At 37.4% G+C, this 23,039-nt stretch overlaps 2 protein-coding genes across 2 annotated transcripts in view; both read left to right on the top strand.

Moving 5' to 3' along the window:
• Nucleotides 1–23,039, top strand: part of LOC135735099 (CMP-N-acetylneuraminate-beta-galactosamide-alpha-2,3-sialyltransferase 1-like) — a 473,227-nt gene that overhangs the window by 22,691 nt on the left and 427,497 nt on the right. The window lies entirely within an intron of this gene.
• On the top strand, nucleotides 9,669–22,896 carry LOC135779954 (CMP-N-acetylneuraminate-beta-galactosamide-alpha-2,3-sialyltransferase 1-like). Its single transcript, XM_065290890.2, has 7 exons — nucleotides 9,669–9,864; nucleotides 10,207–10,452; nucleotides 11,749–11,942; nucleotides 20,592–20,771; nucleotides 20,886–20,931; nucleotides 21,067–21,186; nucleotides 22,524–22,896. The coding sequence occupies exons 2-7, from the start codon at nucleotides 10,216–10,218 to the stop codon at nucleotides 22,686–22,688; spliced, it is 942 nt and encodes a 313-aa protein (XP_065146962.1). The 5' UTR covers nucleotides 9,669–9,864; nucleotides 10,207–10,215; the 3' UTR covers nucleotides 22,689–22,896.

Genomic DNA, 23,039 nt, shown 5'->3' with positions numbered 1-23,039 from the left:
CTTTTGAAAGATTCTTTTTTTATGTTACTTTATTAAAAAGGGAGAAATAACCCCAAAATATTTAGACAAATACACTTTATTACTGTTGCAATAGATGTCAGGATCATAGGATGGATGAACCCAATCGCAGACAAAGTCGGGAAAACAGAAAACACTTTATTTACTAACATAAAACAAAACCCACGAGGGGGTACACAACATGAAACACCGTAAGCAGACAGATAACACTAAACTTGACAAGATAACTAGGCTAGATAACCACATGAAAACGAGAACAAAACCAAATGAACCTGTACAGAACTAAGGACACAATGACTTTATATAGAAAAAAACAAACAAGATAACGAGGGGGAAGAGGTGATGGGAGAAAACCAATGATTACTAATAAGCAGGAAAACGAGGGGGTGGGGACAAGAGATAAAACACCGGAGGCACATGACCCAATAAACAAGGCCATGAACCTCCACACAGAGCATGGGACTGCCAGAACCCTGCCATCATGACTAGATATAAATACAAAACAAGACTCCTGCAGGATCCTGACAATAGATAAATACAAATAGACAAATTATTTTAAGACACTTAACAAAATCATGTCAAATCCCACCCTAATAAAAAAAAGATCTCAGTCACCGTTGACCCTCAGGTTATTCAAAACCTGCAGTAATTCAACATAATTTAAATGACCTTCTTATATTCTTACAATTCAAGCATTAACAAAAATGCTCCATATAACTCGAAGTAGAAACCAGAAATTAAGCTCTGTTTTTTGCACAGGTCTACTAAAGGGTTAATGGTGCCACATGGTGATCAACAGTAAAAATTTAAAATTTTACCTCTTTGCAAAAGGAAAAACCACCAACAATCAAAAATGCATGATAATAAGGTGTCATGGGTTTGCAATCAAAAAATGTTGCTATAATGGAAGTCAATGGAGCAAAAACAGCCACTAACAATAAATGAGGAAGAAATAAAAAATCTGATGCTGCACAAAAACTAAAAACATCAAAACATTCATCAAAGCCAATGTTTTTACTAATCTTTGAAATGCCCAAGACTGTGAAAAGGGTTTAAAAATCCAGTCCAGTCACTTTTTATATTGAAAATAAGTCATTTTGTGTTTTTTCCCAAATAAGTAACATCACTTATGAACTTGGCAATTAAAGAGTTACAATCATGGAATTTTTGTTGGTAATTTTGATCAGTACTGAGGTTGATTAACAGATTTATTTAATAAAAAATAATAATATTAATCTGATAATGTTTACAATTTAGTGGCATTTTTTGGCCACAAACAACATGAAAGGGCAGTGAATTTGAACAATGCACAAGGGTTAACGTTGATAGGAAATGCTAAAAACTTGCTAATCAGTTATTTTATCAAGTTATTTGGAATCTTAACTTTATGTGTTTTAAAGACACTCACAAATATTTTAACAGTTTACTTACTCATAGTTGTGTGATCCATTTTCAGCTTTTAAACATACAAATCCACTATTATATTGTTAAACACAGCATGCTCCAGAGTAAACAAACAAGTTTATCAAGGCAAATTGGTGACACCTAAACCTGTGGATGAATTGTTTGTATGCATGCACATGTATGTGTGTGTATGTATGTGTGTTAATGCATTAATCCTTGTTTTCTGACTGAAGATAAATTGTTTTCAATAAATTGTGACATAGTGCATCATGGGGAATGTAGAGGACAGTAATTTACCAGAAAATATTACAGTTATTTCCCTTAATTGGTGCAAAGAGTAATTTACTGTAGTTTATTATTAGAGCAGCATAACTGCACCTCATATCACAGTAAAATACTTTTCACCGATGTTAAAGCTTAATACTGCCAATTTTACAGTTATTTACCTAGAAATCTACAGCAAGGTTTAACAGTGTAACCTTGCAAATGCACACAGACACGCCCACATATTGAAATGGACACACACTCATAAGCGCATGCACAGAGACGCGCGTTTCATAAAGCACGCAAACACAGAATCTCTACGTGCTTGACAAAATACCACAGTCTTGGCAAGTATTCTCCGGAAGAGCATTTCGAGGGTAGAGCGGTTGCATGGAGTTCTGTTGACCACACATCTCTTCGTGATTGGTTGCCTCACCTCTTGCTGTCTCCACCTCTTCAATTAATCTGCCTTCGTCCTTCACTTCAAACTCAAAGTGTACCCTACTTGAAAGTGTCAAGTCACGTGATTTGGATCACCCTTGTTGACATATGGGAGAGAGTTGTGGAAGGCTATACTTCATGTTAAGCATAAATATAAAGCCTACTGATAAAGGACACCGTCAACAGTATTGTTGGCAAAATAGACTATGTTTGACAGGTGCCATATTTGAAAATCGATATTTATTTATTTATTTTTAATTACATTTATATCTGAATGTATGTCCACCTATAGACTTTCAAACATCAAAATGTCATTAATTAATATGTATTTGTGTACAAAATGACATTAAAACATATTTTCTTATTCTATTTTGCTGGAAACGCTTCAAACACGGTTTTTCAGATTGTATTATTAGTAGACACATGATACTGTCCCAAATGCCACTGTGGCACCCTCTGCTGGCTGCAAGAGGCCTAACTCCACCTCAGCCTAAGGACTCAATCACCCAACATGCCTTGCACCACACTGATTTATGACACGCTTGCTGCTCAATATCTGGACTATTTAAACCAGCGGTGGGCATTTCTGATCCTGGAGGGCCATGGTTCTGCAAAGTTTAGCTCCAACCCTAATCGAACACACCTGAAAGATCTTATCAAAGGCTGCAGTATCAGTTGGAATGGCATTTATGTGTGTTTAATTAGGGTTGGAGCTAAACTTTGCAAGACAGTGGCCCTCCAGGACCAGGAATGTAATGGTCAGTAGCAGTTTTAAGCCTTATATTTTTTAAACAATTTAAAAAGTAAATCATCTGACTGTGCTGTGCTTATTCAATGCATATTCATGACTTAGCAGATGTGGAGCATTTCAGGATAAAATACAGACACATAGCTCAGGTCTCACGCTGCTTTCACATGATATATTTAATGTTTAAAACTGTCAAAATGAGTTTCAGCATTTTTAATCAAATACACGATTATCATAAAATCACATATATTGCATATGTTGGAAGCAATGTTGTGCTTTTAATCATAAAATGGTGTTATGTGTTAATAAATGTGTTATTAAATAGGATCTTGTCTCGTCCTCAGTTCCCCAAAAAACAATGAGACTGACAGATCCAGTTCTAACTGTTGTGAGCATAGACTGTAAAAAAAGATGGACGACGCCTGTTCGCTCCCTTCCATTGGTGAAAAGTGAAGCCGCCAGTGTCCCGATATGGCGCTGACATCTTGGGTCTAGAGTCTGCGCAGTAGCGATTTCGGGACCAGTCATGCGCAGTAGTGAGCAGGAAGTGATGCCGCGAAATCAAAACCCCGCCCTCGCTCTTGCAGAATGCGCATATCACACGATATCACAGCTGTCAATCATGACGTGACACCACCGTTTTTATATCATTAAATAACTAACTAAACACAAACTTATTTTAAAAACAAACATTTGAATTTACATCAGTGTGATAAAACTACAATAAATGACAGAAACCAGGTTTGGAAAAAATATAATTGAAGTGTAATTAATTTTTTTAGTTGGTCTCAAGTCCCATTGAATAACATGGGGAGGCGGGGTTTATGACCTATACTGGGACCAGTCACTGGGGGCGATCGAGATGTTTTGGCTTCACTTTTCAGGGCTTGTGCGGCACGCTTGGTCGTGAGACTCGTCCCACCACTGCTCTACTAACTAGATTTTTTTTATTTGATCAAATAGTTTTGAAAAACATGAGGGTGAATTATGACTATAAATTTTATGTGAATTTAAATAAATTAAAATTAAAGTATTGTAGCAATTGTTTGTTATACATCATTGTGGGTTACACACCTATAATACTTTAAAGGTATAACGGAAGATTTTCCTCAATTTTTGAAAAGAACCGCCCTCCATTTAAAAAAATTGCACATGCGCAACACTCTACCTGTTCCAAAGAGGGAACGCCTATTAAATGTGTGCACGAGAGAGAGAGAGCATGCAGGAGCCTAGTTCTTCTGTTTACAAGTTGCTGTCGGCATGTTTACAGTGTCTGTGTGGTTCGTGACTTGTGCCAGGGCTAGTATCGCTAATCAACTTACATCAACTTTTACTAGCAGTGATTTTTAATGGATTTCTCCAAATAGCATGACAAACTTTACCTGTCGAGTAGAAACTTGACGTGGGAAGCCCAACCTGTGCTTTTAGCTCACGCCAGCGTGTGAAATATTCTTCCAAAAACACTCTGGTCTTGTTTCTTTCTTCACACTCCTTTCTATTCTTGTCATACAATTCGTAGACACTTTTTCTCTTGCGACCCACAGACATTTTGAAAAAACACGGTTAGAATGCAAGCTTCAATGAATGGTTGAAATCGTAGCCCACCACACATATACACCTGAAAGTGCGCATGTGAAGAAAGCGAACCTAGGGACAAGCATGTACGACGACCTTACGTCAACATATCATCAGAATGATTGACAGCTGGGATGACCAATAGTCTAGATGATCCACCCAGAAAAAGAAAATCTACCACTATACCTTCTAGTATTTTAAGGTTGGATGATTGACATGTTTGTTTGCATAATGACATTTTTCAACCTGATCTCACGAATTTCCGTGGCATAGTCACGGAATTTTGTGCTCATTTTTCCGTGGCATTCTCACGGATCTCCGCATTTTTCCGTGGCCCTGCTACGGACTGTCTTTTTCCGTGGCATTCTCACGGATTGGTTACTCAACTGTTTTGTCCTATTTTCTTACCATTTTCGCTTCGGTTTAGGGTTAGATTTACATGAAATGACATCCCTACCCAAACCCAACTCTAACCCCAACGCCAGGCGACAATTAGCCTGGTTAGCCAGACCTACATCAAGATGTAAGGTCTGGCAACTCTTCACACAAACGGCTCAATGCAAGGGGCGGGATATAAGGTTGTCCCTCAAAATGCCTCTGCACGCAATAGGATAGCGCTATGACGGATCAGAGCAACGAAAAGGTGACGTAGTTACCGTAACCAGTCGGCAAAACTCCAAACACATCTTTCTTGCTTAAAAAGGACTTCAGTAGGGTTTATTTGCTCTTCTCTCAAAGAAAAACATAAGTCTAAGTCCTCCAGAGTCGCGGCCAAAGCCGCTTCAAAAGATAGCTGTTCGCCAGCAGCAGCAGCCATTCTCTGTTTTCAAGTAGGAACCGTTGCAGCTCTGTCGTCATCATGTTAAGCCCGCCCCACAGACGCTACACACGATGTGATTGGCCTGACCAAATTTTGGTTTTTGGACCGGTTAAGTGTATTGTGAGTGCCTAGACTAAACCCTGGCAGCAAATATATTTTGCGGCCGCTAGGGTGCGTCTAGATTTCTAGGCTAGGCGACAATTGTTTAAAGTTTAGAAAATATAAAAGAATAAATCAGAAAAAATATTATAAACCAATAGTTAAAGTGACATAACGCAAACACCAAATCTAACCCCTAAACCGAAGCGAAAATGGCTTGAAAATAGGAAAAAGCAGTTGAGTAACCAATCCGTGAGAATGCCACGGAAAAAGACAGTCCGTAGCAGGGCCACGGAAAAATGCGGAGATCCGTGAGAATGCCACGGAAAAATGAGCACAAAATTCCGTGACTATCCCACGGAACTTTGTGAGATCATGTTGACATTTTTATGTGCCACCCCATAGAAACTGTTGGCCCCTGGTTAGCCACCCCTATGAAAAAACCCTGGCTCCGCCACTGCGGATAACGACTAAGGGAAAAAACTGTTTATATATACACAGCGGATTGATGAGGGTGATGAGTGGAAGGTGCGATGACGACAGACAATGATCAGGTGTCGGAGAGTGTAGGATTATGGGATATGGAGTCCAAGTGACAATGACAGGGAAAACAAAGGGAAACAGGCAGACATACAGAATGGGACTGTAACAGTACCCCCCCCAGGAAGATGCATCCTCATGCCTAAAACAGAACAAAGTACTGCCTGGGAGAAGGGCTGGACATCCTGGAGTATGGACAGGATGGGACAGGACAGGTAGCCTCCAGGAAAGTGCACATGGCACCAGGAGCCATGGAGGTGCAGGCAATTCAGGCGGCCAAGGCGGTGCAGCCCACAATGGGGGTCAGGGAGGTGCAACAAATAAAAAAAATGTAAATTGAAGTTTGTCATTTATTTGAAGGTTACTGTATTATCAACACAATGAAGACATGGTTGTAATAAAATAAAAATAAAATAAAATTTATTAACAAAAGATGAACAAGATTAACTAATAACACTACTAAATGATACTAAAAAAAAACAAATAGTTTTGCAGTATTAACTCTGGGGTCAACCACAGTGCCCGCGTTACAACCTCTTTATTTTTTTAATCAATGCGCAAAGAGACTTAAAGTACCCCACTGATTTTGGACATACAGATATGATTTATACATCATTTAAAACATGAAAGTGGCTAGATTTTTTGTGTCCACTCTCAATAAAAACAGAATGTTGTGCTTTTTTGCGAAAAATTAAGAAAATGAACACGATGCGCATTCTGTTCTCTCTCCCTCAGTGAAGTCCTTTCAGAAAGCCATCAGAAAAATTAATTGTAACTTAACGAATACTTGTCATACAGCAGAAGATAAATGTCTACATAATGCTTGTAAATATCTGCAACAGGTGAGGAGTAATGGCGTCTGTAAACAAACATGAAGTACTGATAAGTTGACCATGCTTATCTAAATTTACCATGGTTTACTATAGTATTTGTATCTAAACAACAAATTTACCATTGACTCATTACAGAAACCAGTTTAATTGTGATTTTTTTTTATGAAACATATGGTAATACAAATTGCATTTAGCCAAAAACATGGTTGCACTTTTTCTGTAGTAAAACCATGGTTTTATATATATACACACACGCACACATACATAAATATATATGTATGTATGTGTGTGTGCGTGTGTGTGTGTGTATTTATATTATATTTAAATATTTGGCTAATTACACAAGTATACCTAGAAACCAATTACTATAGAAAAAGTATTTTCCTCTCACATTCCTGCCTAAAAGGCTCATTATGCAGGTCTTTGTTTCCTCAGGTTTCTATCACAGATTATTCAGGAGCTTTTTCGCCTCCTGTCATAAAGTGTCTACATCAATATATTGTGTGAATCAGTAGGCAAATGTTTTCATATGATTTTTAAGAATAAACTATAGACTATTAGATCCAGTTTTGAAAAGTCGTGTGAAAACACGTTTAGTAGATTTTTCAAAAAACACACATAAAGACGGCAAAATCACTGAGGGACCTCAGAGGGTTAAAGTTGTTTTTGCGTGAGAGCAGATGATTTGTTTCTTAAACTGTGTCCCAAACAACTTGTGGTGATGAAGGTGCTCTATATAATTAAATATAATGTATAGATCTCCACCATACAGCATTGATGCACATATGCAACCTGCATGGACTACACCATTGTAAATGTGCACTATTATTTTGTTGCTAGTTTGTATATTTAGTTGTGTATTATATGTTTCCTTCTATTTAATTACGTTTTCATACTTTTATCCAGACATGGGGACTTGTGACTTGGTGACTTGGACTCGAGTCGACTCGAGTCGCTATTTTTGTGACTTGTGACTTGACTTGACAATAAATAAAATACTTGAGACTTGACTCGGACTTGGAAGTTAAAGACTCGGGACTTGACTTGACTTGAGACACGATGACTTGAATGACTTGAGTGTTCATCACATCATGTTTTCAGTTTAAATATAAAATATATAAATTATTTTAAAAAATAAAGTCGACCCAGCTGGAGCGCAGGCTGAGAATGGTGTTGTCATGACTGAATCACGACACGATCATTCGCCATGCCCTCTCGTACCTTACGCACACAACGCCCACTTAGATCAGATATCAACATGTCAGCCGGAGGGGTACGGAGGGTCATCGCTTTTGGCTTCAACAAGATGGCAAAAGACGAACAGTGCGTTGCAAGACATGCAACATTAAAATCACAGGCAGCCAGACGGCAACCTCCAATTTTGGTCGTCATTTAAAGAGCCATTATGCCCAGTAAGTGCTTGTCAATTTGTTAATATCTGGTTAGTTGGTAGTTAGCTAATGTAATAATAGCTAATGTAGCCCTCATCATACTGTGTTGGGGACAAATGTGGGCAAAATAATTGTGATTTATTTTTTAAAATACTTATTTTTATTTTTGAATACTTATTTTTCAAGTTTGCCACCTGAACACACACACAACGAAAAATGACTTGATTCTACAATGTTAGGGGCGGTTCACATGTCGCGTCTTTTGCGCGCTCAAGTTCGTTATTTCAAATTTAGGCGCGCGAACGGAAGAGGTGCGACGCGCTCGTTTTTTTCTTGGCACATGTATAAGAGAGAGAGAGAGAGAGAGAGAGAGAGAGAGAGGGGAGAAATGTAACAAAGTTTAATGTTGTACGTGAACTGTGTTTGAGCGAGAGGGAGGTGTTCAGAGAGGGGTCTGTTAGATGTTAAGCTGTTATTTGTTTTATGGACTCAATGTGGAAAATTTCAAACACGGTTGGCAGAAGTGAAAAATTAAATAATTTATGAAGTTACAATTTTGTTTGATTCCAAGATGTATTTTACTGAACATGAGTATTTACAATGCAAATCTAAATTGTTGTATTTACTGATAGTTACTTACAGTATATCAGGTCACTTTATTAAGATCAGATTCTGCAGGTAAAATTACAATAATAAGGTGACTTGACTTGGACTTGACTTGACCTACTACAGGACTTGACTTGACTTGACTTGACATAGCCTGTGACTCGACTTGACTTGACTTGCCCAAGAAAAAAAATACTTGGGACTTACTTGAGACTTGAAGGTTCAGACTTGAGACTTACTTGAGACTTGCACATGTGTGACTTGGTCCCATCTCTGCTTTTATCCTATCTTGTCTGTTTCCTAACAGTATTGGTGTTAAAAGCAAAGTGAAAATTTCATTGTTCGGGGGAACTGTGCATATGACAATGGCTTTAAACTTTGAACTTGAAGGATTGCCCTGATTGTGTAAAATAGGTTTTTTTATGGTTTTAACTGTTTCCTTAAAAGACCATTTCTATTTTGTGTAGCTCATGCATCTTTTGCTGCACATCAGTGGCTTTATATTCTCCAGTGAAATAGAAAGTCATGACTGGACAACATCACGTTTCTAGTCAACTTAGTGTGTTATAAAATATTAATATCAATGGGAATATACTTCAGAGATATGCCAACCACCCCACAGATTTCTTTACTCATATTTACCAAATGTGATTTTTTTGTATATTTTAACAGCACACAAAATGTTTGCATTTGACAGCTCTGGTCATGTGTAAATTATTAATTATTACTAGTCTAGCCTGTAGCCTCAGGTGTCATGAATATGTTGCCATGAATATAACATTAGCATAAACTTAGTGTTTGTATTTGTCTGGTGTGAACGGCAGGTTGTGTGTATGTTTGTCCTTGTGGTTTAAAAAGAGGGCGTGTGCAGTATCAGGCTGAACCGGTCACACGTGTATGCTAGTCAGATGTCGGAAAAGTTTTCATCACATACTCTTTACACCCAACCCACTCATTATTGACGCTGTTTCTGAACACAGCTTATTATTAACCTGTTTGTGTTTGTTAATTATTCAGATGAATGTGAGAGTAGAATATAAAAGATATGATGAACTACACACTTAAAACCAAATCTATAACATAGCCTACAGGATTTATTTAAGGACACACTGTAAAATACCAAAGGTAAGTCAATCTATTGTTTCTTTATAAGATGAGTCCTCAGCATGCTGCCAACAAACATTATTTTGTTTGAATTATTTGTCTTGGTCCAAAATTGAGCCAACCAAAATAGGGTTCCCAGCAGGAACTGTGGCATGTTTAATTTAGTGTTTGATTTGTGTTTTAGTGTTTGTTATGGGAACCTATTTTCCCCATGTTTAGTTAACATTTTTAGACCTTTTAAGTCAAAATAATGAGAAATATTTTTGAGTTTGAGATATTTCAGAAATCTGATTTTGTTTGACATGATATATTTATATGAGTAGTTTGGAAATGAGTAAAACATTTTCATTTATTTGCTTTCAGAAAGAAGACATGATCAGTAAGAGCAAAATCATTCTACAAATCATTGTGATTGCGAGCGTCGCTCTCTCTATCTTTCTCTACTACCAACTATCTATCAGAGGTTTTCTGGATGATTGGTGTTCCTGTAAATGTGAGATGGATTCAGAGGCAAACCTGTGGCAGTCTGAACGATACAATCGCTCAACTCATGTGTTTATGAACAGCAAAAACGGCGTTTTGGATTTTGAGACTTTCGACTGGTGGACGGTGAGGTGTTTGCAAGTGAAAATTTTTGGGTCGAAGCCATGCAACCAGTCACGCTTCTAGTCAATGTTTAAACAATGAGGTATAAAACATATTATGCCATTTTATGAGCAAGTCCAGCAAAAACAGAGTGATGCAATAAAAAAGCACAAATCTTAACCTCAAGCTTTCCTAGATCTATACTCTTACGAGAATTAACCATGGTTTTATTGTGGTAAAAGTGCAGTGAGCATGTATCAGCAAATAATGTTTTACTACACTAATTATGATTTAACTATGGTTTTTGAATAACATAGTTGTCAAAACCATGGTTATTTTGTGGTTACCATGGTTTTACTACAGTAACCATGTTTTTTTGTTGTTGTTTTAACTGTAGTAAAACCATAGTTAATTTCATAAGGGTATGACTTTTAGCTGATCATAATCAGCTTACAAAAACCCATCACTTCACTTAGAGACATTTAAAACCTGTATGGATTAGTTTTTGATGGGTGGATAAGCTTTAAAAGTTTATCACTATCCAATATATATATTTATACCACAGTGCTGTTGAATGCTTTATTCTGATTCGTTGAGAAATCCCTTACGAAAATTAAACATGGTTTTATTGTGGTAAAAGTGTAGTAACCATGTTTTTTTTTTGTGTATTGATTACTATCAGCAAAACTATGGTTTAACTACACTAACCATGGTTTAACTATGGTTTTTAAAAACCGTAGTTGTCAAAACTATGGTTATGTTGTGGTTACCATGGTTTTACTACAGTAACCATGGTTTTTTGGTTTAAACTGTAGTAAAACCATGGTTAATTTTCCATGGTTAACATCCATGGGTGTTGCTTATTTTCCTGTAACCGCACACCTAACCTGTCAAATGTCTTAAAAATAGGCACCAGAGCAATGTTTCTGGTATGTGGTATATGTCATGCCACATTACCACCTTGGGTGTGCATTATTTTTTTAATAATTCAAAGGCCCATTGTCAATTATTTCCTTACACACACACACACACACACACACACACACACACACACACACACACACACACACACACACACACACACACACACACACACACAGACACACACACACACGCACACACACACACGTATACTGTAACATATAATGCTGAAATTATGATTTAATCTAACACTGTGTTTGACTGAAAGAAGAAAATCATACTGTGCACCCATGTTATTTAATTAAACGTTAAGACAGTTTGTTTCTTTTAAAACATTTGGACACGACTATGTCAATTCACGTGTAGCTCCTAAATACATATTTGTTTAAATATTTTCAGAGTCTTCAAGGCGCCTCAACCGTAGCCAACTTCACAGATTTGGTGGAGGATTTATTTTCTCACTTTCCAGATAAAGATCACTACTCAGACAGCAGTTCCAGTCGCTGCAGAAGCTGTGCTGTCGTGGGCAACTCTGGCAACCTCATTGGATCCCATTATGGTGCACTCATCGATTCAAATGACTTCATTATAAGGTATTATATATATAAGTCCACGATTACCAACCCTGTTCCTGGAGATTTACCCTGCTGCATACGTTAGATCCAACCCAACTTCAACTCTTAATTAGTAGCCATGGAAAGCTTGATTAGCAGGTTCAGCTGTGTTGGGTTTAAGGTTGTAGGTGAACTCAGCAGGAAAGAAGATCTCCAGGAACAGGGTTGATGACCACTGATATAAGTTAACACACTTCTTAAATGTACTAGAAATATATCATGTCTTATGTGTGTAATTAGAGATAAAGATTTCCCTGTATGCAGGGGCGGATCTACCGGGGTGGCACGGGGTGGCAGTTGCCACCCTAAATAAAAGCATTGCCACCCCATATGCCACCCCAGCGCGGGTATCCTAATATAGATAATTTATACCCGAGTAGGCTCTTTTAACCAGAAAGGCAATGTAGTTTTTCTCTGCGTGTGTTTAGGGGTGGGAGACACATATCTGACGATGATTGGTGTGTGTGTCTTAGACGGGGTGGGACAACCACGTAGCTGATGGTGATTGGCTTAATTTCCATCGTTAGCCAACCAGAGGCAGCAGAGTTCATACACAAGCATGCAGTCAGTCCGAGCAGAAAGTATTTTACAGTGTAAAAAAAAGTCCGCGCAGATTTGCCAACTGGGTGACTTTGTCGCTAGATTAAGAAACTTTTGAGATCCCCTTTAGCGACTTTATTAAAAAAGCGACTAGGACAAATCTAGCGATCTTTTCTGGCGTGGTTGGAGACGTTTGGAAACTGCGGTGAAAGGATGCATCGCCCCATCCAAGGCACTCACATGCAGCCCGGTTCTCGCGCTGCAGTCCATCCCTTCCGAGTCGCACAAACCCGCAACAACAGAGCGATGACAAGTACAACGATCTCAAAACAAAGGTAGCGGACGCAAGCACAAAGTATAAAAAGCACAAACGTTACTTTTCCATCGTTGAGGTTAAAGGCAAGAATGTTTATGAACGTGCAACTTATGCCCATGAAGAAAGAGTCTCTTCACGCCTGTAGCGAGGAATTCTGATCTAATAAAGCACCTCACATCATCACATGCTGCCAAAACAAATTCTCTTTAGTGTCTTAAAGTGATTAAGTTGAGCATCACATCAGCAAATCAGAGTACTAAATACGGTCATATTTATAGATAAATGTTGCATCAGGATAAAAATACAAAAATTAAACTGATGTTAAATATTGCACGAGGTAGTTGCTTGGTAGTTAAAACAACTGAACTGCAGGTTTGTGTAAGCAGTAAATATATTTTAAGCAGTTCTTTCTAGCCCGTCATGTCTTGTTAGCTACTGCAGCAATCAAAATATTCCATACGTGCATATGAAATCGCTCGTTATGATATAGTTTAATGTTTTTATTTGTCTTCGTTAAGGTGACAAAACTATTCAGTGTTGTGTATGTTTAGAAAGCTTGAAAGACAACTTAATGCGGCATTTTCCAGGATATTATGAAAAGAAAGGCTGATATCCATTCTTTTTACCAAAAATAATAGAAAAATCAAATACTATGGGAGTGGAAGGTACAAATAAAACAGAAAAATATGTTGTGGAAGGGAGAGGAGTAGATGAAGTCATGAAGGAAAGAAACATATGGATGGCAAAGAGCTAAAAAGAAGTGAAAAGACATAAATCCATCATGAAGTGAGTGAAAGGATTAAAGAAGAGGGTTATGAGAGAAAGAGATGTTTGCCTTTCAAATATGTTTTACATGAATATAAACTAGGCAATCCTATTTTATTTATATAACTGTCTTTATACCATTATGTTCAACCAGTCAGTGTTTTTAGATATTGATAAGCTGTATGTATATGCTACAGAGATGCTTAAGGTAGCTGCTTGGGTACTTACTTATAGGAACATTTGTTGTTGCGTTTATTAATGTTATAAAAATTTGAGGTCCAGTGTTCACCGAAAATAGTATATACAGTATATAATTTCTTGAATCCACGACAACCATGCAAGGACGCTTACTTCATTGCCACCCCTTGTAGTTCTCATGCCACCCCCTTGCCACCCCATAAATAATTTTCTAGATCCGCCCCTGCCTGTATGCCACACACACAATCAAATTCAGGGACTTTACCTAACACAGTGCTCAAATATAGTTTAAGAACAGGCTAAACATTTAACAATCACTCACATAAACTTGCACAATGTCAAACACATGTCTTACACGGCTTAATTGTGTGTGTGTGTGTGTGTATATATATATATATATATATATATATATATATATATATATATATATATATATATATACACACTCAACATTCTGTCAACATTACTGTATAGTGACTGTTGATCAGCCTTGCTTCTTCCTAGAGTCAATGATCACTCCTCTTTACTCTCACTCCTCTTCCTCTTTACTCTCACTCCTCTTCCTCTTTACTCTCACTCCTCTTCCTCTTTACTCTCACTCCTCTTCCTCTTTACTCTCACTCCTCTTCCTCTTTACTCTCACTCCTCTTCCTCTTTACTCTAACTCCTCATCCACTTTACTCTCACTCCTGTTCCTCTTTACTCTCACTCCTCTTCCTCTTTACTCTCACTCCTCTACCTCATTACTCTCACTCCTCATCCACTTTACTCTCACTCCTCTTCCTCTTAACTCTCACTCCTCATCCACTTTACTCTCACTCCTCTTCCTCTTAACTCTCACTCCTCATCCACTTTACTCCCACTCCTCTTCCTCTTAACTCTCACTCCTCATCCTCTTTACTCTCACTCCTCTTTCTCCTCATTACTCTTACTCCTCTACCTCATTACTCTCACTCCTCTCTTCCTCTTTACTTTTACTCCTCTTCCTCTTTACTCTCACTCCTCTTTCTCATCATTACTCTTACTCCTCTTCCTCTTTACTCTCACTCCTCTTTCTCCTCATTACTCTTACTCCTCTACCTCATTACTCTCACTCCTCTCTTCCTCTTTACTTTTACTCCTCTTCCTCTTTACTCTCACTCCTCTCACTCCTCTTTCTCATCATTACTCTTACTCCTCTACCTCATTACTCTCACTCCTCTCTTCCTCTTTACTTTTACTCCTCTTCCTCTTAACTCTCACTCCCCTTTCTCATCATTACTCTTACTCCTCTACCTCATTACTCTCACTCCTCTCTTCCTCTTTACTTTTACTCCTCTTCCTCTTTACTCTCACTCCTCTTTCTCGTCATTTCTCTTAGTCTTCTTTGTCCTCTTTACTCTCACTCCTCTTTCACCTTTTTACTCTTATCCTCTACATATTTACTCTCACTCCCCATCCTCTCACTCCCCCGACTTTTTTCTCTCACTTCCCTTTTACTTTCACCCCCTTCCCTTTTTCTTTTAATTATCTCTTTCCATTTCCTCCTTTCTCTCATTTCTCTATCTTATTACTATCACTCCCCTTCCTCCTTTCTCTCATTCCTTTTCCTCTTTACTCTCACTCCTCTTTCTCTATCTCTCTATAAAGCTCTAATATCTAAGTGAACAAATGAGCTAGAAGTATTTTTACACTTGGTGTATGTAAACTATTGTTGAGTGTGGCATTTTAAATGTATTTTCCCAAAGTGTGTATCATAGAGAACTAAATTTAGCATATTGTACTGTGTTTTAGTACAAACTGTTTGGTTTTTAACAATTGCTAACTAAGTGTAAAGCTGGTGATGTACTTGCAATTTTGCAAACTTAGATCTGAAGATTAGTTATATAAGTAACTGGTGAATGGCATCGTACTGTTTTTAGTGTGCTTAGTTTTGCGAAGTCAATGATTATCTGTGACTCTGTCTGTGAAATCCAGTCTAAAGTCTAAAGTGTTGCATTCCTACTGTAAGGAGTGCTTTTTCTGTCAGTAAAGATTGTTGCATTACTGTCTGAATGGATTTTTCCATCTGCTACCATATTACTATTTGTTCTGGCTAATTCTATTCGTATACGACGAATAAAAGAGGAAAGTGGATTGTTGTTAGTGAGTTTAGATGTTGGTTAGTCTCTACTTGTAAATCACTTAGTTTCTGTGTAAAGTTATATTATTTATTTAAAATGTCTTATTACATGGCACTCTAAAATGCTTGATTCTAATTGGCTAGCCGCGACATTCAAAGATATGTTATTCCCAGATAACAACCACATGAAATAAGTAACACACGGTAACCTTGATGCTGCAAATCATTTTGACAGGTACAGTTTATATTTACAAAAAATTATAAAACCAATTAGTATGTTCTTATCTTAAAACTGAAAATAAATGGGTTTCCTCGCGAAAGGTCTGAATTTGTTGAAAATATTTATACTATGGGTCAGTTGAATGCTTGAATCTGATTAGCTGATAAACATTCTGAGGTGTGCAATTATTTTCTGGGAAACGAACGGTGAACGTAGTTCCAGGCAGCTCTCTTGACCGCATTACAGATCCATATCACTTCGCATAGTTAACTGTAATAACGTATTAACAAAAACAACATGACAGACGATTTTGACAGTGTAGTAAATATTTAATCATTTTTTGTGTGTGCTCCCTCCCACAACATTGTTTTCTACCAGCCGGCTATATAATATAAGCCATTCTTGCTGATTGAAAATGATTTGAACATTGACAGGCCCTTTTTTATATGTCGATGACATTAAAACTGGACATCTTTTAAAGGCGGAGATCTGAAACTTCTCAGCTGCGCACAAGTTTAAAATAATTTGTAATTTATAGATTTCACATCTGAAAGAAAGGGGAAGCACATTTTCTGTGCGTATGTTCATTCTATGAATCAAACATACGCATTTTAGAGAAATGATCGTGAGATTAAATTTAAAAAGATTTCTATGCAGCATTTTATAAATGAGGCCGCAGGAAACAATAGGGCAAAACAGAACAGGTAGTGACATCATCAACAAAATTCAAAATACTCGATTCAAGTGCTGTTCACATGACCTATTTTGACATGCGTTTAACTCATTTTATATTGTGCGAAACTTGAATGATTAGTTCCTCAAAGTGATGAGGTCAGTAATTTGTTAGTTACTCCAGGAATGCAGTGCCTTGCAACATTAATGTGCATTACCATTACTAAACTCGTTTGTCGCAGAACTGGATTAACCAGTGGACACAGTCATTGCTTAATCTCATTCTTAAGCTGTGGTCACACTTTGAGCATGCATTTGTTGGACATTGCTGCGGGGAGCAGCTCATGAATATGATCTCTGGCTTTGTCCATTTGTGTTTTTCATTAGAGAGAAAGGTCACGCAGGGACATTTTTTGTACTGGTTTTGTACTGGTCACAACGTTCCACGTGATATGAATTTGTAGATCAGAGTTGTACGAAATTGCAGTCTGCCTCAAAGCCAACTCCACATCCTGAGAGATATAGAGCAAAGCTCATTTCCCAAAAAGGCTTAATTTTCATAGAGACAATCGTACCACGGTCTCAGCCATACTGTATGGGCATAACTCTAAAGTGTTATTTTATTCTTTATTATTGGGAAACAGAGAGAGACTTTTGTTTCATTTATCATTTATAAAATGCTGCCTAGAAAATGTCTTAAATTTGATCTTAAGTTAATTTTTAAAACTTGCGTAAACCTCACTTTTAGATGTGAAATCTATAAATGAGCTTCAAATTGTGTGCAGATGAACAGTTGCAGATTTCCACCTTTAAATGATGCAGCAAGAATGGCTTATATTTTTAAAACCTGCAGCAACCGGACAAACAAATGTGTGTACGTCTGCTCAGACCCTGACATGGCGCTATGCACTTTTTTCATGTTTTTGTATGCACACTTTACGATCAATACTGTGTGTATGCACGCTTTATAAATTAAGCCCCAGAAAAAGCATATCAGAGTGAAATGTGATAAAAATGATATTAATCATCAAATACTCCCATTTGGCTAAGCACCTTTGGTGGCTGTTAGGGGATGGAAAGGTTGAGTGGTCACTCCCATTGTTAATTGGTTTACATTTCAAAGCATTAGCATTAGGGGTGGAGAAACAGGTTTTGAATAATTTTTTTCTTACAGAGTTCACTAGACTTGAACTTTGCGAGGCAGCGTCCTGCTAAATATAGTTGCATGAGCTTGCATTTCCAGTGTGACTTATTTGCATGCGTATAAATGGAAGTCAATGGAATATAAAGTGGATTTTGACCAGCCCTTTAAGTGGCAAAGTCAAACGCTGTCATAAAATTTCCTCCCACAACTGTCTGACACACTTTTGATCCCAACTATAAGACCCCTGAATACTGGCTAACACAAGACCTGCCTGTTTAAGTCTTGAGACTACAACTTTCATTTTAAAATGATGTGGTAACTTCTGAAGAAACAAAGATTTAACATTTAGATGTAAAATGGTCAGAGAAAGTCACCACATTGTGATTTGACGAGTCACAAAGGGTCGAGGTGGCTCTGCCGAGTGACATCATTAAATCCCAGCCTCTCGCTCACCTCTGAGTTTACAAGTGCAGAAGTTTGTTTTGCAATGGGCATATAGCACAAAGAGTAGCAAAAGTTGAAAAGCAAAGATTTGAAATTGCTTTGACAGATTTAAGAGGTTGTGTCTATTTGTTGTGTCAATCTGCATTTAAGAATATACCGTCTTGTTCAAAATAATAGCAGTACAATGTGACTAACCAGAATAATCAAGGTTTTTAGTATATTTTTTATTGCTACGTGGCAAACAAGTTACCAGTAGGTTCAGTAGATTCTCAGAAAACAAATGAGACCCAGCATTCATGATATGCACGCTCTTAAGGCTGTGCAATTGGGCAATTAGTTGAATTAGTTGAAAGGGGTGTGTTCAAAAAAATAGCAGTGTGGCATTCAATCACTGAGGTCATCAATTTTGTGAAGAAACAGGTGTGAATCAGGTGGCCCCTATTTAAGGATGAAGCCAACACTTGTTGAACATGCATTTGAAAGCTGAGGAAAATGGGTCGTTCAAGACATTGTTCAGAAGAACAGCGTACTTTGATTAAAAAGTTGATTGGAGAGGGGAAAACCTATAAAGAGGTGCAAAAAATGATAGGCTGTTCAGCTAAAATGATCTCCAATGCCTTAAAATGGAGAGCAAAACCAGAGAGACGTGGAAGAAAACGGAAGACAACCATCAAAATGGATAGAAGAATAACCAGAATGGCAAAGGCTCAGCCAATGATCACCTCCAGGATGATCAAAGACAGTCTGGAGTTACCTGTAAGTACTGTGACAGTTAGAAGACGTCTGTGTGAAGCTAATCTATTTTCAAGAATCCCCCGCAAAGTCCCTCTGTTAAAAAAAAAGCATGTGCAGAAGAGGTTACAATTTGCCAAAGAACACATCAACTGGCCTAAAGAGAAATGGAGGAACATTTTGTGGACTGATGAGAGTAAAATTGTTCTTTTTGGGTCCAAGGGCCACAGGCAGTTTGTGAGACGACCCCCAAACTCTGAATTCAAGCCACAGTACACAGTGAAGCATGGAGGTGCAAGCATCATGATATGGGCATGTTTCTCCTACTATGGTGTTGGGCCTATTTATCGCATACCAGGGATCATGGATCAGTTTGCATAAGTTAAAATACTTAAAGAGTTCATGTTGCCCTATGCTGAAGAGGACATGCCCTTGAAATGGTTGTTTCAACAAGACAATGACCCAAAACACACTAGTGAACGGGCAAAGCCTTGGTTCCAAACCAACAAAATTAATGTTATAGAGTGGCCAGCCCAATCTCCAGACCTTAATCCAATTGAGAACTTGTGGGGTGATATCAAAAATGCTGTTTCTGAAGCAAAACCAAGAAATGTGAATGAATTGTTAAAGAATCATGGAGTGGAATAACAGCTGAGAGGTGCCACAAGTTGGTTGACTCCATGCCACACAGATGTCAAGCAGTTTTAAAAAACTGTGGTCATACAACTAAATATTAGTTTAGTGATTCACAGGATTGCTAAATCCCAGAAAAAAAAATGTTTGTACAAAATAGTTTTGAGTTTGTACAGTCAAAGGTAGACACATTTTTTTGAACACACCCCTTTCAACTAATTGCCCAATTGCACAGCATTAAGAGCGTGCATATCATGAATGCTGGGTCTCATTTGTTTTCTGAGAATCTACTGAACCTACTGGTAACTTGTTTGACACGTAGCAATAAAAAATATACTAAAAACCTTGATTATTCTGGTTAGTCACATTGTACTGCTATTATTTTGAACAATACTGTATTTAAATATCTACTTTGTGTCTTGATGTATTTTTGTGAATTCTAGTGTGCAGGCTACATATTTGTTACTATTTGACTGCAACTTCAAAATCAAAGTTTTGTGATTACTGTCCACAAAGATTTCAGATTTTTATATGCAAGTTTTCACATCGGGACTGTGAGTAAATATCAGTGAACAAGTACAAATACTTATTTAGCAAGCTCTCAAGTTTTGCTACTGACTTATAAACAGACTGACATTATGACCATACAACACAAGACAAACATACACTACAGTACCTAAAGATTTTGAATTTAATAGTTTTATCTTTTTATTTTATAGTTGAGCTATTTATTTTGATCCCTCAAATTTAACAGCGCTACTGTATCTGGGGTGATTGTTCTCCCATAATAAGCCATGAGATCTTCTGACACAGGCCAACAAGACCCTAAACTGTTGTGAGTGACCTCTGCATCTTTTCCTTAGAATGAATCAAGGCCCAACAGCAGGGTTTGAGCGAGACGTCGGATCTATTACTACTCACCGTCTTATCTACCCCGAGAGTGCCGTGGACATGGATAACAACACTCATCTCGTAATGGTGCCCTTTAAGATTCTGGACCTGCAGTGGCTCATCAGCATCTTTACCACCAAACATATCGATCAGTGAGAAGTTTATCAAACTAATCAAGTTTTATTAGAAGACAAACGTCAAATTTCTATTTCTTATTCCATTTTGAAAGTTTTAACATTAATTTGTGTTTTATCTGTTGTTCTCAGGACATATATGTATGTGAAACCCTCATTAAAAGCAGACAAAAACAAGGTACTAACACAATATCTGTCGATTCACTGTTTGATTTCATTTGATGTGTATAGTAGTATGTGTATTGTTACAAACCTTTAGTTGATATAAATCCCACATTTATTATATATTTTCTGTTCTGTTCACACTTTAAAGGTCTTAATTCTTCATCCTGCTTTCATCAAGTACATCTATGAGAGCTGGTTGCAGAGACAAGGCAGATATCCATCAACTGGTTTCATTTCAGTTGTATTCGCCCTGCACATCTGTGATGAGGTAAACCTGTCATACTGCTCAGAACTCTTGTTTATAAAACCCCTGTGTAGGATCCTTACCAAAAGTGTATATGCACCAAAAAGCCAAACATTGGCGCGCAGAAAAAAATATTTACTTATAAAACCGTACGTAAACAAACATTTTTAAGCAATGTTTCCTTTATAAATCGCAGTTCACCTGCAAGTAAATCAGCCTCATATCCCATCCTGTACACGCCCATTTTTAATAAGTTATATCGTACACCTTGCCAAAATCACAGCATGTGGTTTCCTCTGTCCGAGATCAAAACTGAAAATGAAATCATGTGTTTCTTCATCCTGATTTTGTTATGAACACCATTATAGTTAGGAGTGATAACGAGGACATATGATGATATATTTACAAACATTTAGTTATTTTACACTGTGTTTGCAGTTACAGTTAAAATTTTCACTGCCCCAATAAAAAAATGTCAGTGTCACATATTTAAAAATAATAATTCAAAAGTCAAATATAATTGTATACAACAGACATGTTCCAATGAAAAAAGGCTCCCAACTTTTCTGCTTTACGTGTAAACTGACAGCAAACTGTGGTGAAGGTGAAGCACTGGCCCGATTGGGCAAGTGACAATACTTTTTACTGGCCCCAATGTCTCTCACGCTTGCCCCGGGCCACCAGGCAGTCCTTTATGTTGAGCCCTGAGTTATCTAATGGTAGGGTATTTGATCCTGGCTTCAATTCACTCATACCATCATCTCCTCCTCCAGTAGTGGGTGGTGTGATGGTGAAACGGTTTATTTTGGATTTTACTAGAAGGTGAAACAATTATCACTCAGTACAAGCCCAAATAACACTGCTGTGTTTAATCTTCATAATAACGTAGATCTGACATATGAAAAGGAGTGAAATGAAATGTGTGACTTATAATTGTTTTTCTCTACAATCTTACGTCCGTTCACCACCTCACCAATTTCCTTCGTGTCCAGAATGGTTCGCAAATTCGTCCGTCAACTTTGTTTTTTACAGATCACAACCATTGCGTGGAAAGTGGGGTTCACGCCATTCCATCCCCATTTTGTGCGTATCCATGCTTTTTAAATGAGACCCCAGGTCATGACCCTGAATTAATTTTGTTTTTATCCCAAAAGCTCCTTACATTTGCAAAATTATTCTCTAAAAGAAACACAAATTTACACAATGTATCTAATTGTATAAGCATACCAGACTGGTGCAATGTTCCCAATGGTTTAACATTGATTATTAGCAGCTAGTTTTTAATTAGTTGGAGCATGTAGGTCAGTATGTTTCTAGAAATGTATGAACAAGACATTAAAACACTGAAAACTCTCTTGTAGGTGAATGTTTTTGGATTTGGAGCTACACGTGATAACGCTTGGCATCATTATTTTGATAACTTTGCCATCAACTTTAATGGCGGCCCTCACCCTGGAGAATATGAGAGAAACATCATCACTGAACTCCATCAAAAAAAAATAATCATGATGTATAAAGGATGGTGATTTCAATTTTTATCCTGATTGCAAAAGCCTAAAGAACACACATGAAAACAAGATTATTTAGTTTAGAGGCTCTGAATGTAAATTTACATAAAGTATTTCAGTAAATATGTCTCTCTATACATAAAACATGTTTTGATTAATAACCCAGTTAAAAGAAATGTTCTGTTTACATTACTACTATGAGTATTTTGTGAGAATGTGTGACATTATGTGTTTTTTATTTCATGTATTTTGTAAATAAACTACTGCATTTCCTAATGACATATTTCAGTAGTTAATTTTATATTCCTATGACCACGTTCAGTTTAACATGTGACATTATGATCGCCTCTTCGACTTCTTCAGATTAAC

This window comes from Paramisgurnus dabryanus, chromosome 19, assembly GCF_030506205.2.
Source record: "Paramisgurnus dabryanus chromosome 19, PD_genome_1.1, whole genome shotgun sequence".
Lineage (NCBI taxonomy): Eukaryota > Metazoa > Chordata > Actinopteri > Cypriniformes > Cobitidae > Paramisgurnus > Paramisgurnus dabryanus.
The sequence above is the reverse complement of the archived record's forward strand: the minus strand, read 5'-3'. Positions and strand labels throughout refer to the sequence as shown.

Coding starts and splice junctions, on each gene's coding strand:
- LOC135779954 (XM_065290890.2), top strand. CDS start 10,216: ATGATCAGTAAGAGCAAAATCATTCTACAAATCATTGTGATTGCGAGC. Junction 11,943..20,591: donor TCAAATGACTTCATTATAAG/GTATTATATATA, acceptor TCTTTTCCTTAG/AATGAATCAAGGCCCAACAG. Junction 20,932..21,066: donor TAAAAGCAGACAAAAACAAG/GTACTAACACAA, acceptor CACACTTTAAAG/GTCTTAATTCTTCATCCTGC.